Source organism: Mycteria americana, chromosome 12, assembly GCF_035582795.1.
Source record: "Mycteria americana isolate JAX WOST 10 ecotype Jacksonville Zoo and Gardens chromosome 12, USCA_MyAme_1.0, whole genome shotgun sequence".
NCBI classification, from domain to species: domain Eukaryota; kingdom Metazoa; phylum Chordata; class Aves; order Ciconiiformes; family Ciconiidae; genus Mycteria; species Mycteria americana.
Genome location: NC_134376.1, coordinates 17,124,921 through 17,140,190, shown reverse-complemented (window position 1 = coordinate 17,140,190; position 15,270 = coordinate 17,124,921). Strand labels below are relative to the sequence as shown.

The following is a 15,270-nucleotide window of genomic DNA, read 5'->3' as shown; positions in this document are numbered from 1 at the left end:
ACCAGGTGGCTCCCACCCTGGGACGGCAAAGTCTTTGCTGCCACCAGGACCTCCAGCCCTGCAAATCAACGGCCTGTATTAAAAAGAAACACTGCAGAAAAAGATTTTCATCAACAAAAATGACGTTTCGTCTTGAAATATTGGCACAAGGGTCAAAGCAGCATGCTTTGTCCCAGCACCTGGACCTTGTGCTGTCCAGAAACGGGCCCCAGACGTGCTCCATCATGGGGAAGACGTGGCAGAGCTGGTCCCTCCTGTGTTACTCCCTGGGGAGCTTCTAGGATCCAAGTGATGTTTCCCCATTCCCCCTGCGTAGCCCAGGGGAGCACTTCTGGCTAAGGGAGCCTGCTTTCAGCAGAGACCTCAAACCCATGACCACCACCATCCATCTCATGAGGCAGCACCAGCGATTCCCGAGGAGGGAAATTTCTGTCTTGCCCGACAAGTCGCAACGCGTCGGGCGATGTGTTCACTCCCTCCTGCCACCTCAGACATGCCAATTCTCCCTGCGGTTGTTTATACGACGGCAGCACCAAGCCCTGCTCCGTTAGAAACTTAATGAGCCTAATGAGAGGCAGCTCGGCGCTCAGCAGTTAGTCTCGGGTCTCCCTGTTGCAGCTACCGCAGCGGCTTCCATAGAAAAGCAGAACCGGGAAAGAATTTCCCTTTATTTTCATAGCCTTTGATGCAATGCAGCATCCCAAACCAAAGCCTCTCCTGAGCCCCCCGCAGCAGCGGGTGCAAAGGCTGAAGTTTGCTAACCTGCGTGTTCAAGTCCTGTCAAAATAAGGTGGTTCCCTCCAGGCCCAGCAATGCCCGAGGACCACAGCTCCGTCTCTAATGAGGATCTGAAGACATTCAGGGTCGCTGCTGTACCCAGGGAACTCGAGGTAAGACGATTTTGGTCTTTTACAACTAATACTTTAGCATGTTTATCCACAGGCTCTCAAAGTCTGGAGGTGACTGAAGCTCAACTACAGAAATGAAAATAATCGAACCCAAGAATCTTTAGGATGAACTCGTTTTCCTCTCTCTTTGATAAACTGCTGCATCTGCAAAACCCACTGCCCCATCCTTGGAGCTTTCCACTCCGCCTAACAGCTTGCAGAGGTCCTCGGCAGACTGTTCGAGGGTGCAGGATGCAGTCCCCTCAGTGAAGCCGTCTCTGCAAGGGTCTCCCTGACCATCCAAGTTCAATGCAACCGAAATAAACCTCACTTCACCTCACGGATACCGGTTGCACGTTGTCCTGACGAGTACCTGTAATGGTGACTCACAGAAAGCTGGCAAGCAGGATGATGCTCTGAATATCGCCATGGGTCTGACTATTCCTAGCTCAAAGGATGAGCGACACAGACTTCCCCCAAACTAACAGCATTGCAGAATAATGAATGCAAATTCCCTGTGCTGAAACAATACAGATAACTGCTGAGGGCTCTCTCTATCTCCCTGGACAGCAAACATGGACTACGCCGACCTGGTTCAAAAGGCTTAAGACAACAAAGCGTTTGAAACTTTTATCAAGTGACGGGCCTGACTTTAGAAGGGAGACATGCTCCATCAAAAACCAGCCAGGCTGAGCCTGTGCCCGCAGGAGGATCCTTCAGAGCTTCAGGATTTTGAACCTGCCCCCGGCTTCCCATGGGCATGCAGAGCCCTACCAAGGGAGTCGTAAGCAAGCTGCTTGTTGCTCTGAAATCAGAACGGCTCCTACTGCTTTTGTTCCAAGTAAAGGGTGCAGCTCTCTCCGAGAGCTGGCTGGTTTTGGAGGATCCAGCCCTCCAGTCGGGACCAGAATGAGATCTCTGGCCATTCTGGATCAACAATTCAGAAAGGAAGTGCTTCATTTTAAAGAATTGTTTTATCTACAGCTGTTTTATCTAATGTTTTATTTAATTATCTATCTACTTTTATTTAATGCCACTAGTTCAGACAGGTCTGTCCAGAATCAAACCATGCTGAGTTGGAGAGGTTGCAGAGAATGGATGGGAAGCTGAATGCCAGATAGGTTGGCAAGAAATAAATTTCTTGAACTGGTCTGGATGGGGCAATCTTTCCTAGTGACAGCTGCGAGGAAGGATTTCGTGGGGTACCCATCTCTAGAACACTGTCCTCTGTCCTTGACGTGCAAAGTGTCTGAAGCTCTGGCACCTTTGGGAAGAAGCAGCCTGCTAAGAACATGCGAGATACACAAGCTCTCCAGTAGTTCCACTTAGCACCTGCTATCGTGTTTTCTCCTTTTCTTGCAGCCGATGGAGTGGGAGTTGCATGGATTTTGCTCCATGAGGCAGATGCAGGTCTTGGGTTTTGATGGATTTCACCTTCCCTGAGAAACTGAGGTTTGAGGACCAAGTTGCACATCAGAACACACCAGCATCCTAAATGTGTGGGTTTACTATGATCTATACGTGAAAAGGCAAAAAGGGAAGAATCTCACTGCGGCTTGCGGGTTCCCCTTGGGAAGAATAAACCTCAATTGCTCTGAGATGAAATAGCAAGTTTTCCAACGTTACCATGGGGTAGAGGTCTCTAATCGGACCCATGGGTTGGGCTGAGCCATTTCTGACAGATCCGACTGGGCCAAAGAATTCTGTGTTAGTAAATCTCCCTCTTCTACAGGAGGCTTGATGCCTCCATGATGCTTGAGTAGCCGATGTTAGATCACAAGCCAGTCTTGGAGATGAAGTGAAGATGGCAGGCTAGAGAACCCAAGAGAAAACAACTTCTGAACCTCTCCGATTCCCAGATTAATAATGCATTCCACTGTGACATATGTTTTTAAAGGATAAATGGTGTTTCCATACCAGAAACAGTTGTGGCAGAGCTCACGGATAGCTGGATTTCAGCATCCACTTTAGCAGCATTCAGGGATTAGCAAGGAGTCCTGCTGCTGCAAGGTGTTAGAGGAAAAAGGCATAAAACAACTGATGGGAATTCTGAGCAGGTTCCCAACTCGCAGGAGCAGAAAGCTCATATAGCTGTAGTTACCCAGCATGAGACCAGCGCTCCTCCTGTACACTCCTCACTTTTACAGCATAGCAGAGTGGTCACTCAAAACCTGTTCTCCTCAAGAACACTATGGAAGCCACCTCTGCAGAGAGGACACCCTTCTGGGAAAGTTCAGCAATCAGCCTGACCCGCTCTGCTGCTCCTTTTACTTTTTTTCTTCTCAAGTGGCAATAGTGTAAAGAGCTGCAGCTTCCTTGATTGTGGGGCAGGACAGGAGAGCTCTCACTCGGTGATCCAGCTACAGCAAGAACATCACCAAATGGCTTCTTTATGCAGTTACACAAACAAATAAAGGAATCCCAAGTCTTAATGCTTGAGGTTGGATTTTTCTGAATTTGCTGGGGAAAAAAAGCATCTCCTGTCCTCTCCTGGGAACGGATGAATGCCAGAGCTGAGGTAAGTACAGTGCAATAGCACAGGTACGGTCCTACATGCTCTGGGCTTTCACCCTTCCTTTGGGAACTTGCTTGGTCTTTCCTTCCTTGGTGCTCCAAGGCTCTGCTCAAATCCAAGAGAGAGATGGAAACCACACGAAAAGCAACACTCACCCGCCACGTGAGGGGTTCCTGCGAGAAGCACAAAACAAAGGCCTCGTTGTTTGCTAGAGACCTTCACCTACGGCCTTCCTGGGCAGGGCGCCATTTCACAAAACACAATTTTTCCCAACCTAGAGCACTGGTGAGTTTGTCAGTGTGGAATACGCAGAACGCAGCCATCCACGCACCAAGATCTCCTGCTGCACAGCAGGGCATCCTGCATAACCAGCACGTGCCTTCGGTATTTGGAGGCAGCGTGGCTGTTGAAACTAGCGGGCGGCCTCCTATGAACATATAATCACTACCGTTTATAGCTTCTGGACCTAACTAAAAGTGCTGCTATTAAAAGCAATAGAAGTTCTTTCAGCATTCTGCATAGTAGCCCCATAACTCATTGGTAAGGGAATGGCAGCGTCTCTAAAGGACTTCTGAAATGACTTTTCGGAAGTAGGAGGTTCTCTACTATCACTAGGAAAACATGCCATGCATTCTGCAAGCACTATCAGTATGGACTCTGGCTACACTGGTTAGATAGGAGTCCATAAAGACCTTCACTCAAAGGTTGCAATTTAGTCATTGCTACATGTTTAAAAGCATGCTAACCACCAGGTCCAGGTGGCTGATGGGGACTGCTTGAGCTATGGGCTGCGAGATAGCCTAACCACCGCCTTTGGAAAGCAACACTTGACGTAAAATTTGCATGGCTCCTTGCTAATTGGGGAAGTTTAATTCAATAAGCGTGCAGTTAGAGGTGATTTTAAAAGACTAACTTTATAACATTTCACACTGGTGTTGTCAAAACATATTGTCTAATTACCTTCTCCTTTCTTGGCTGATTGATAAGCGAGGGCAGAGCAGTGCCTCTCTGAAGTCAATGCCAAGTCTGTGTCAGTAATTGGCTGGCAGGAGGTGCCAGAGTGTCTGAACTAAACTTTTATTCCCTGGAGAAAGTCTAGAACTAACTCAACTTCTCAGTCCTCCGCTCCCATATAAATATGCGTCAAGATGCCTGTTTCCCTGGGACTTAAAATTACAGTGCAGAATCTAATGGGAACAGCGGATGTTTCACAGAAAAATCCTTGTGAAGCGTCTGTGTGTAGTTTAGGAGGAATATGTAATTCTAAAAGACTGTGTAGATAAGTAGGAGAATATAAAAATTTATAAGCAGCAGGTGGCCAATTTAAACCTTGTTCCCCCTCCCCCCCCCTTTTTAACTGGTTTCCAAAAAGGTCGATAAAATTTAATGCTAAGTAAAACTAATTAGCCTGCAAGGAACTGCTGCTGGAATGACACTTATTCAGTTCAACAAAAGAAATGTTTGGCAGATGGAAGTTCGTTAGAGCAGAGCTCACTATACATATTTAATGCTCCATACTCTGAGTTTATAACCTGCGGTTCATCGAGGCATTGCCAGTGCACACGATCAACAGAAAGCCACTATTATTTTTATCCAAAAGGTAAAGCCACTGACAAGCTTTGAAGTCAGAGAATACTCACTCGGTAGTTCCCACTGTTGGGGAACAGCAACAACAACAACAACAAAAAATAAAGGCCAAGCTTTCAAACTTCAACTCTAACAAAGCCATGCTTACAGTAAAAACGGCATCAAGTGAAATAAAAAGGCACCCAGCCAGCCTTTTCAACAGCGACCACACTGTGAAAGCAACTGTGTGCAAAGAGAGGTGACTGAGCAAGGATGGCTAGCGAGCGTCCGCAGCCAGGGCTTTTATTGTCAACCCAGCGATCAAAGCACAGGAGACCCTCTTAAATCTAAGGAAAATAATCTAATTTAAAAGGCAAGACAAAGAGTGGTGGTTTTGGTTGGGTTGGTTTTTTTTTTTTTTTAAATCAGATTAAAACAAGGGTGTATTTCTGCTGGTATTGTGCTGCTCTGAGCAGGCAGGATGAGAACAGCTGCGTCAAGTTTGAAGGCACTTCTGGAAAAAGCAGATGGAGGCTTTTTTTTCTCTCCCTATTTGATTTGTGCTGGAGTCCAGCTGTCCAAAGGGGAAAGCAGCACCTTTATTCCCTGCTAGATATTAAATGTCACCTGTAACTTCTCACAGAAAGAAAATAATAATAATAATAATAAGCAGAGCTGCAGATGGTGCTGCAGAGCCCTGGCAGGTATGTTTATCTCCCAGAGCTCTTTGCTTACCTGGAGCAACCGGGGAGACAGTTTCAGACAAACGAAATACTTACACCTGCACCTTCCTTGCTCTCCTGCCTCATACCCCCGGGCGGGCTCTGCCGAGTCCTTGAGAACAGGTTACAGTTCCCTTTGGCTGCCCAGTGCAGAAATACCACTTGGGACAGTTGCATTTCTCCCCAGCTGACCTCGGCCGAGAGCTACATCAGCCTCCGTGTCCAACGGCCTTCTACACCGTCCACAAACACCTCCAGCTCCCCCGAGGGCACGTAACCTGCTTGCAGGTAGATGCCAGCCAGCACTTCCATTCTCGTCCAGGAGAAACAGCCAGCTACTGACTGAACGGTTAAGAAAAGAGGTGTTTTGGGCAGCCCTGGACGACGAGTTTGGCAGAAGGCTACCAAGCCCTTTCTTAGCATGGTGCATTTCCATCTTCAAACATCCCCAAATGAATACAGTGCTAAGGGGGGTTAAACTCGAGCAAGCAGAGCAACTGTACGCTAAAGATGTCACGTTTTGCGTAGTTACCTCTGGGGAAGGACATAGTGCTACTTACAGGAATGTGAGGTAGTGGCACACGTCCATTTGCTTTGGCACTTTCTTGCATCTCTCTGCGATGCTGCTTTCGGAGTCTGTACGGTGGGATCCCATCTCTGCCGGAATAAAACAACAACATGCCCTGCTTTAGTGCCTTTCTCCGATACGTTACGTCCATTTAAGCCTCGCCACCGCAGAGTGGCAGGTAGGAAACCCCTTTATGTTTGAGAAAGGCTTTGCATGCCCAGGGCGAGCGCAGCAGAGCAAGAGGAATCCGTGTGGGGACCGATGCTCGCCCAGGTGCCCACACCAGCCACGCTCTGGCACCGGGTGCTGGGGGGACTTACACGGCATCTGCCGGGAGCAGAGCGAGGCAGGGCTCCTGTGACCGCTGCCCTAGGCAGAGGGCAGGGAGAAGGACTTGGACCGCATCCTGGTACCTTTTATAGTTGGTTGCTTTCTCTAAAAGAGCCTGTAATGTACACAGTAAACCACAGGGCAGGCTAGGAGGGGGAGGAGGAGGAGGAGTGGGAGCTCAGTGAGCATCTACACCAAGGGGAACTTGGTCGGGGAACAAGATACATAGTTTTAAAAGAGTGTGACAACTTCTCAAATGGCTTATCAAAGCGAAGGGGTCGGCTCCGCTGCTCTTAAGGTGATCTCTAGCTCAGTCTGAAATTATGGGCTTGATACTGGAGTTACTGTGCAGAAGAACCTAGCCCTCGCCCCAGAGGAGGCTGGGCGAGGTTAGGAGAGGCAGCGACGCCCAACTGAAGCAGCTCGTGATGGGTGTCTCTGCAGAGGAAGGAGACGGTGGTGACAACGATCCTTGGTCCTGACAGACTGGGAGCCGGATCCGTGGCTCTGCTGGGAGCTGGGGGACAGCGTGGGCCTGCTCCGCCGAGCCACACGCAACCCTTCTGCAAAGACGGGGGCCTGGGTGCACGTGGGTCCCCGCGACGGGGGTTCAGGGGGGTCAGAGCCACCAGGCTTCGCTAAGCCCCCCTAATGGCAAAGCATCACTGGCTGAATGTGACTTCAGGCAAAGAAAGGAAAGGCGTTTTTGTTCTCGCCGTTGCAACCACCCTGCTTACGCCCGGGGACGAGGAGAATGGGAGTGAAGTGGAGCCCGGTTACGAGATAAGGACGCGGGCCCATCTCCTGGTGACACCGGGTTATTTTGAGAAAAATAAATGAATGCAAAAAAAATGCCAGCCCGGAGCTTGGCAATTTGGAGCTTTCCTTTTTTATTTTACACATTTCCCTGATTCAGTAAAAGTAACTGCTTGGGAAGGCCGTGCAATGCCACAGAAACGGGTGGAAACGAATGGAGGGATTTGGTTTGTCCGAAGTACCAAATAACTTCCACGCACACGTGCTGTCTCCTTCCAACCCCGCACCACTCCGAGCAGTGCAGATGAGCCAGGGCCAACGCGTCTCACAAGGACAAGATGTTTGCACAAGCCAAACGTACTTAGTGCCTACCCCCCTCCCCAATTGCCAAGCACAGCTGCTTCTCAAGAACACAAACCAAACAGTTTAACCAGCAGATTTTTAAAGTCGAGATGCCATTTGGCAAGGGAAACACAATTTACTGCGGTGTTTTGCCTGCGAACCTCCCGAGTTAGAAGCACCAGCCTGTGCAAGGATGGTCACCGTCAGCTCTTTCCCGTCTGCGTCGTGCCTGCTGCCCCGCTGGCTCCCTGGAAATGTGGGTGCAGGCAGAATTGCCACCAAATTACATCAGAAGAATGCAATTTCATGCAGTTCAACGCATGAAATTGCAATGCAATTTCAATGCAACCCAGGCATTCAAAATTAAACACCATTAAAATAAAATAAAACCCGTGATTAATGACAAGTGCTTTTCAGTAAGAAGACAAATGAGAGAACAGAAAATTAGCCAGGCTAATTACAGCTCTGGCTAGTGGCTGCAGGTAATGCGGGAGGAGGAAGAGCGTGTCTGGGAGCATCACCTCCGCTGCGCCCGGCAGTGACACGTTAGGGGAGCAGAGCAATTTCCCCAAGCGTTGCTATACCGACAGGCGATTACGATAGCTTTCATTAGGCGGCTTCATTTTCTTTAATGACGAACCTCCATTTGAAAAATAACTTAAGAGTCACAACGGTTAAAGGGTTTCATCGCATCATGACGTGGCTTTTTCCAGACTGGATGGCAACAAAACAACTGGCAATTTTTACAGGGGAAGGGAAAAAAAAAAAAAATCCAGGGGATTATTTTAGCCATCGCTGGTCGGCATCAATAGACAACATTTCAGCTTAACCGCTGCACAAAACCCGGGTGCCAGAACACAACTCGCACGCTAAAGCCGCCCGGCCATTCGCGCGAAAAGCGGCATTATATTAGAAGGTGCAATTTTTCTTTCTTTCTCTTTTTTTTTTTTTTTCTTCTAATTCTCCCCAGCAGCAGTCCCAGCGGAAAGAGCGACTTTTGTTCCCAGCACAGTAGCGAAAGGCTGATAATGGCCTCTAATCTATCCGGCTTCAAACACATGTTCAGCCCCGCTGTGCTGCCTTTGATGTCATTTTAACTAGATTCCCCAATGCCACCTCTGAACTTGGAACATTCCTTCGTTCAATGTACTGTGCCAACTCAACCAGAGGAAGCAAATTCAAAGATAAGCACTTTAATTTTATCCCAACAAAACCTTATTCAATAGATGGGGGGAAAGCAAGGAAAACCAATACCGTACTTTTGTTTTCCTTTTGTCAGGTAGCTTGCTTTGAGATATTTTCAATAGATAGAGAAATAATATATATTTTAAAAAAAAAAATCAAAACATTTTCAGAGCACATCTACTTTTAAAATAGAACTTTCTCAAACTGTTTTTCCTTGTTTCATCACGTGATTTTCTCTAGCACCAGAAAGCTCTGCGCTGAAATGCAATGGGGGGAGCAAGAGTATTTCTATCATTTATTTAACGATAATGCACTTGGTTTGCTACGGGGGAAGCGCGGGGGCTTCCTCGCCTCTTCGAACCGGCCTGCAAGAGCCTCTAGCGAGCAGGGAGGTTTTGCTGTGGCTCTGCACTTGGACTCTTCTAACAAGGGCTGTCTTTGCTCCTCCGTAGACAGCCTCCAAACCCAACCATTAAGCCTAACGAGTTGGAAATCATCATTGAGGATCTTTTAAATTAAAAAGCTGTTAAACTTGCTTCCATATAGCAGAACTCAAGGTCATTCTGGATCACTGGCCACAGGAAAGACAGGAAACAAATCCACAGCAAAGCTGATATTTTCTACCAATTACTCTTATCAAAGCACCACCATCACCAAGAGACCTTTCTCACATAAAGAAGCACAATGGGAAAATCGCCAGGCGTTTTGGCCAAAGGCCAGTCGTCCGAGGAACAATATTTAATCTGCAAGGTTTTTTGAAGGAGTAACCACTGTCTAAACCCTTTCCCTCTGGGGAATGGCCATCCTTACTCTGGGGCAGGTCTGACTGGAACTGAGGGAGAGCAGGCATCCCTCCGGCACAGCCCGGAGCCATGCCCCAGCCAAGCCCGCCGGCACCAAGGGCTTCCCAAAGCCTGGGGGATGGCAAAGGCTCCCAGCCCAGATAAGCCAGGACACATGCTAAGACCCAGAGGAAGGAGTATTGCTGTTTAGTGGGACCACAACACCGGGCTAAAGAGGAGACAATGCCTCCTGCTTACCCATCTAAGCTCTTGCAGAAATAAAGAGAAGAAAGATACGGACCTAAGGCATTTCTGTGTCTGAACTGGAATACTGCATGGCGATTTAACGCAATTCAGCTTCTGCTTGTTGCCTTCCTACCTAGATTTGCCTTAATTTCCCTTGAGCGTCTCTGTTGTGACAACCCCTCCCACCCAGAGGCCATCTCCTCGGCTTGGGAAAGACGCTATCCACACGTGGGGTTATCCGAGACAGCAAGAGCAGTTCAGGATGGCAGTGGACATGCCGCTGCAAGCCTGGGGCAGCCTCCGAGCAGCTCGGCGTGAGGCAGAGCCCCAAAGCCTCGATCCACCACCGAACACCAGCAGTGAGACGACTCGGCCCCACCTGTGGCCACGGCACGCTTGCCGGGCCAGTGCTCGCTGGAGCCATTCACCATGTCCTCTCCAGACCTTGTCTCCGCATAAACCAGCTAAAACAACACAGCTGCCGTGCGGATTATAAAAACAGGTTTCAGCAGAGAGGACCGGAGCTGTTTTGCCTACAAGGGCAGAGGAATTCGTACGACACAGGAAGACTGAAAAATAATCAGCGGAGCGCAGGCATTTAAGAGCGATGCTTTTTAAGCCACTCAAAAAGCAAACTCCTCGAACAACAGGGACTGGCAATGTATTTGTAATATAAATTCAACCCATTACAATAATATTTACCTGTGCTTGGAAAGACATCCTGTTGAAAGTTTGTCTTTTAGGCAAGCGTGCTTGTAGCTGGTACCACAGAAATGACTTTTAAAAACACTTAGGTGAGCTGGGCACTCCCAAAAAGCCTGTGCTTGCCTCCCTTCGCCCCAGCTCCAGAGGCCGGACGGCCAGAGCATCGCCCAGGCCTTTGCTAGCAGCTTTGCACAGCTGAGCTGTGCCCGCAGCCACGTCCAAACCCCGCTTTGCCACGATCGATACAATATCAAAGCTTGGATGGGAGCTGGTGACAACTGCAGTACCTCAGAGTACAAGCATCTGCTCAGCCTTCTCCACCGACTTGAGCTGGCCAACACTGGAAGAGCATGCCCTGCATCAAGCCATGCTCTCCGTGCGCCCGCCTGCTTTCCCGGTTTATTAGCACTCCGCAATTAGCTGACGTTTGCATCCTGATTGTCCGGACACATCCTCCTCTGATAGAGGGTCAGGGAGGTTTCTGCGTTGGGATCACACCCCGTTCACATGCTGCCTTGGAGCAGGAGCCAGATTTCTTCATTGTAGAGCTTGACTGCTGTATGTAAACAGCAGACATGGGGAAGAACCTCGCTCATCAGCAAACGAGGCTTTTACTGCCATTTTCCTTAGAGGAGGCCTAAATTCAAAGCACGGAGACATGCAAGTCTTGTCAAGCAGCAGGAGTCCCTTCTTTAACTTGCGTCTGGTTGTTCTTCATTTTTGCTGCCTTGAGCAATTCTGCAAAAATTCCTTTGAAACTCGGGGAGGCAGATAGGTTCAGCAATGCCATGTAAAAACCAAACAAAACCTGGTACTGGAGTTTTAAAGGATGTACTGAAGAGCAAGTGTTGAAAGCAGACAGAGTCTTTGTAAGCCAAAGGTGAAGGCTGTATGTCCGGAATCCCAATTTGGGGATCGACGTGCATGCATCCAGTTTGAGATGCACAGGAAGAAAGATCACAGGTTTACCCTTATGATTTTTGAGACTTACTTAAAATGAACCACTGAGATTGGCCTAGTTACCAGCAGAAGGCAGCGCACGTATCGGTGGTAATTAAAGTCCTAGAAGCAGCCTATGGTGGGCATAGAAGGGATAAAATGCCTAAAGGAAAAAGGAGCAAAGAATAAAGAATGCATAGGATGGTCAAACATAAATTATTCTGCCTGTGAAAGAAATAAATTATGGCTACTGAAATAAAAATTAGGAGGGTGAAGAACCCTGGCATAAATGATCACAACTTATTGCAGGTATAACCGTCAGTGCAACCCCATGAGCCCGCTGGACTAGTGGAAAAGGAAGTACTAAAAGCTAATTAATTTTGAAGAGTTCTTACATCTGTCTCTCCTGATAACAAGAAGTTACATGACCCCTGCTAGCTTCAGAGTACTCCTCCGTATAAATAGATGAATATGAAGAATCGCAGAAGGATGTGGCAAAGCAGCTGGATTTGTATCAAACCGAGCCTTTAATTAGCGGTCCTCTACAGCTTTCTGTCCCAGGGGCATCCTCTGCCTCCCATGCCCCTTTGGCCAAGGTCTGCCTCCTCCATTCTGCAAGACGACATGGATAAGGTGTGAGGAGCTGGTGGCAGTGGACTCAATAGCTGCTCCTAAATGGCTCCAAGCCTCCACAGAGCCGGAGACAAGCACGCTACCGGCTCACACGGAGCCCCCGCAGCAGACACAGAAGCCCCCGTACCACGCTGCCCGCTCACCAGCTCGCTGCGTTAACGGAGGGCAGGTGGGGAACTGTTGCAGCACCCGGTAACAACACCCGCGACGCAGGCTGGAAAGTTTCTCCAACAAGGTCTGACAGCTCCTGACGTTCGCAGTGACACTAAACGAGGCTCTTGGAGGACTTTGTGTTTACAGCACTGCCGTTAATAAAATCCTCTCCTAATTCTGTAAACCTGTCATCTTTCGCTTGAAGAATCAAAGGGTTTCTGCTCTACAGAAAGACGCTTTGCATTTGCACTACTAAAAACCAGACCAAACATTAAATATTTTCCCCTAAATCCTTTTTTCCATCACAGAGATGCAGTCACAACAAAATCTTGAAACCTCTTTTTTCTCCCTTTGCAGACCATCTTTAAGGAAGGTATCTCATGGGTGAGATACAGGGCACTGTCAGGAAGGTAGGAACTAGAAAAAAGCAAAAAGATTTGGCGGGGACTTATCGGTACAAGTTGTGTTAAAGTGCAGTGGTCACCAGACAAACTAGAACTGGTCAGTCAGCAACGCTACTGAAGAGCAATCGCAGACTGAGCACAGTTCGGCAGCAAAAAACCAAGAGGAGAAGTACCCAGGTAAGTAGAAAGCTCTGTCTGACATTCAGAAGATACTACATCTCAAATACCTTGCTACAAAGCCATCCAACATTTCCAGTATTTCCTGCACCTGGCAAGAGACATTGCAGGAACTCTGACCGAGCATTGTTTATTTTAGTTCACTCAAACCATTCGATGTTGCAAATGTTCCCAAGACCGGCAAGGCTGAGCAGCCGGCACAGTGACAAACCAATCCCGCTTGAAAAGAAAGCGAGAACGATCATGACCGTAGCCTGATATTCCCCCCAACACCAGCTGTGGCAAAGCCTCCCCCAGACCAACACAACAGCAGCACCACCGCCAAAGAAACAAACACGCTATTGTCCCCCTTATTGTCCCACCAGATTGGAGTGGGACAGTACTTACACGCTGCTGTCCGTCAGCGACATCGTGTCGGCATCACTGGACATGCTCTGCTGCTCGCTGTCGTTGGCACTGGTCGCTGGTGCCAAAGCGTAGCCCGTGTTGACATAGTAAGGGTTAACAGGCTCTCTCCACGAGCCATGCCTGCAAGAAAAATGAGAAAGTCAAATTAGAAGGACACAACCTTGAGCATACTCTGCATTACTGGGCAGAAGGACTCTGGCTGGAGCCCCAGCGTTGGTGACAGGCTACAGACTAAGCTGGGTTAAGTTGCACTGACAGAACCATGAACCATTTGACTCATAACTGGAAGCAAAAGGGAATTCATGGAGTAATGAAGGTGACACTATTAGAGTTCAAGAAGAGAGGGAACAAGACTATATGGACAAAGTCCAGTTCCCATCAGGATTTATTGTGTCCATCGGCTAACTGCTTAGCATTGTCATTCTATGAGCAAGGCAGGACATCTAAAAGCAATACCTAGATAACGAGACAGCATTTTCTATAGTCACATCAGGCTTCTTTCTACTCTTCCAACTGCAAGGGATGCGTAGCACAGCTCACCCATCCTATGCTTGCTTTTACACCCTCTTTACGCCAACACGTTTGCCAAGGGAGGGAGGTAAAGCAAGAAATGGCTGTTGCTTACAACGCAGTACCTAAAGCCGACCTCGAATGCCACACTCGGGTACATCAAACACTTGCAAATTCCACCAGGAAGGACCATCTAATTGCACCGGCTTTTCCAATGGACAATCTGGCCATGGATCTATGGAGGCTACTTTGTACACAACCACATGCCTTGTCCCGCAGACAGGTTATTCAAGTACATGTGCGAGCAGGCCAACCTCCTTCTCTTAAACAAAATGGTAGAAGAGAGATTGCCTGCGTGAGCTAACTTGGGAAGCGAGTTCCTTGCTCAGGAGGAGACCTGCAGCCAGTGAAACGAGCAGGCAAGCAACTCCTTCGCACTGACTCTGCCACTGGCATAGAAAAGCTACTGCTGCCAACGTGCCTCCAGCTCTGCTGTACCGCAGGGCAGTCCGGCCATGCAGGCACCTTGTTGTCACTGCAAGTCACTTCGCAATTTGCCAGAAGGAGGAACAAGCTGAAACGTTCACACCAACACAGCATCATTGAATCCCCCACCCCTCTGGCTCTGCCGGCCCCTCTGCATGAAGAGCAGCATTTGTAAGATATCTTGAAGTTGATAAATTCCTGGGTTTTCCAAGCTCTGTTACCAGCTCTGAAAACCAGAGTCCTGTTTTAATTCAGATCACGAAGCTCATCAGCATGATCTTTTATTTAGTAACTCAGTAGCCGGCACCTAGTTGATGTGGTTTGTAATGGACCTTGAGCAAACACCTCCAAGAAGGACATACCACGCAATTTGTGCTTCCCCGTTCTGCTGCAAAAAGCTTTTCTGGCTGTGCTGCAGTGGTCAAAGTCCTACAGACAACAGAAAACAGTCCCTGCCCTGATGAGTTTACATTTAGATAAGACGAGGAAACCCATGAGAAACGCACAGATGGAAGGACCAGAGGTGAGGAAGACACCAGCAAAGGGAAAAGTTGGCAGTTTCTGCATATTTGCAGAGTATGAACACAAGATAGCCACTACATGAACTGGGACTAGCAGACAATCCATTGCAGGTACAGGTCTTCAGAATGATTTATGTATAATACGGTACTCAGTGTACAAGGATGGAAGCCTTACCAAAGTATTTTAAAACCTGAATTCAACAGGGCTATAGCCTTCAGCTGGCAGATGGCTCATACAGCTCCTACTCACCATGCCCTTCTGCTCCTAGAAACAGAACCAGACAACTTTCCCTGTAATACAAGGAGTCATAGATGTTCGCTGGTCACTAAGAAAAATCATACTGTTTTAGGGCTGTTACAGGTTCAGTTAGAAACAAATTACCCTCCTATTCTCACAAAGAGAAAACTAATATTTTCCTTGCCACAAACCAACAA

At 48.2% G+C, this 15,270-nt stretch overlaps 1 protein-coding gene across 1 annotated transcript in view; it reads right to left on the bottom strand.

Moving 5' to 3' along the window:
* The window catches only part of AXIN1 (axin 1), a 75,526-nt gene that overhangs the window by 19,801 nt on the left and 40,455 nt on the right, over nt 1-15,270 (bottom strand). Inside the window, exons 3-4 of the mRNA XM_075514919.1 lie at nt 13,298-13,438; nt 6,251-6,347 (exon numbers count right to left, since the gene is read on the bottom strand). Coding sequence (XP_075371034.1) covers nt 6,251-6,347; nt 13,298-13,438 — 238 coding nt within the window. The remainder of the gene's footprint in view (nt 1-6,250; nt 6,348-13,297; nt 13,439-15,270) is intronic.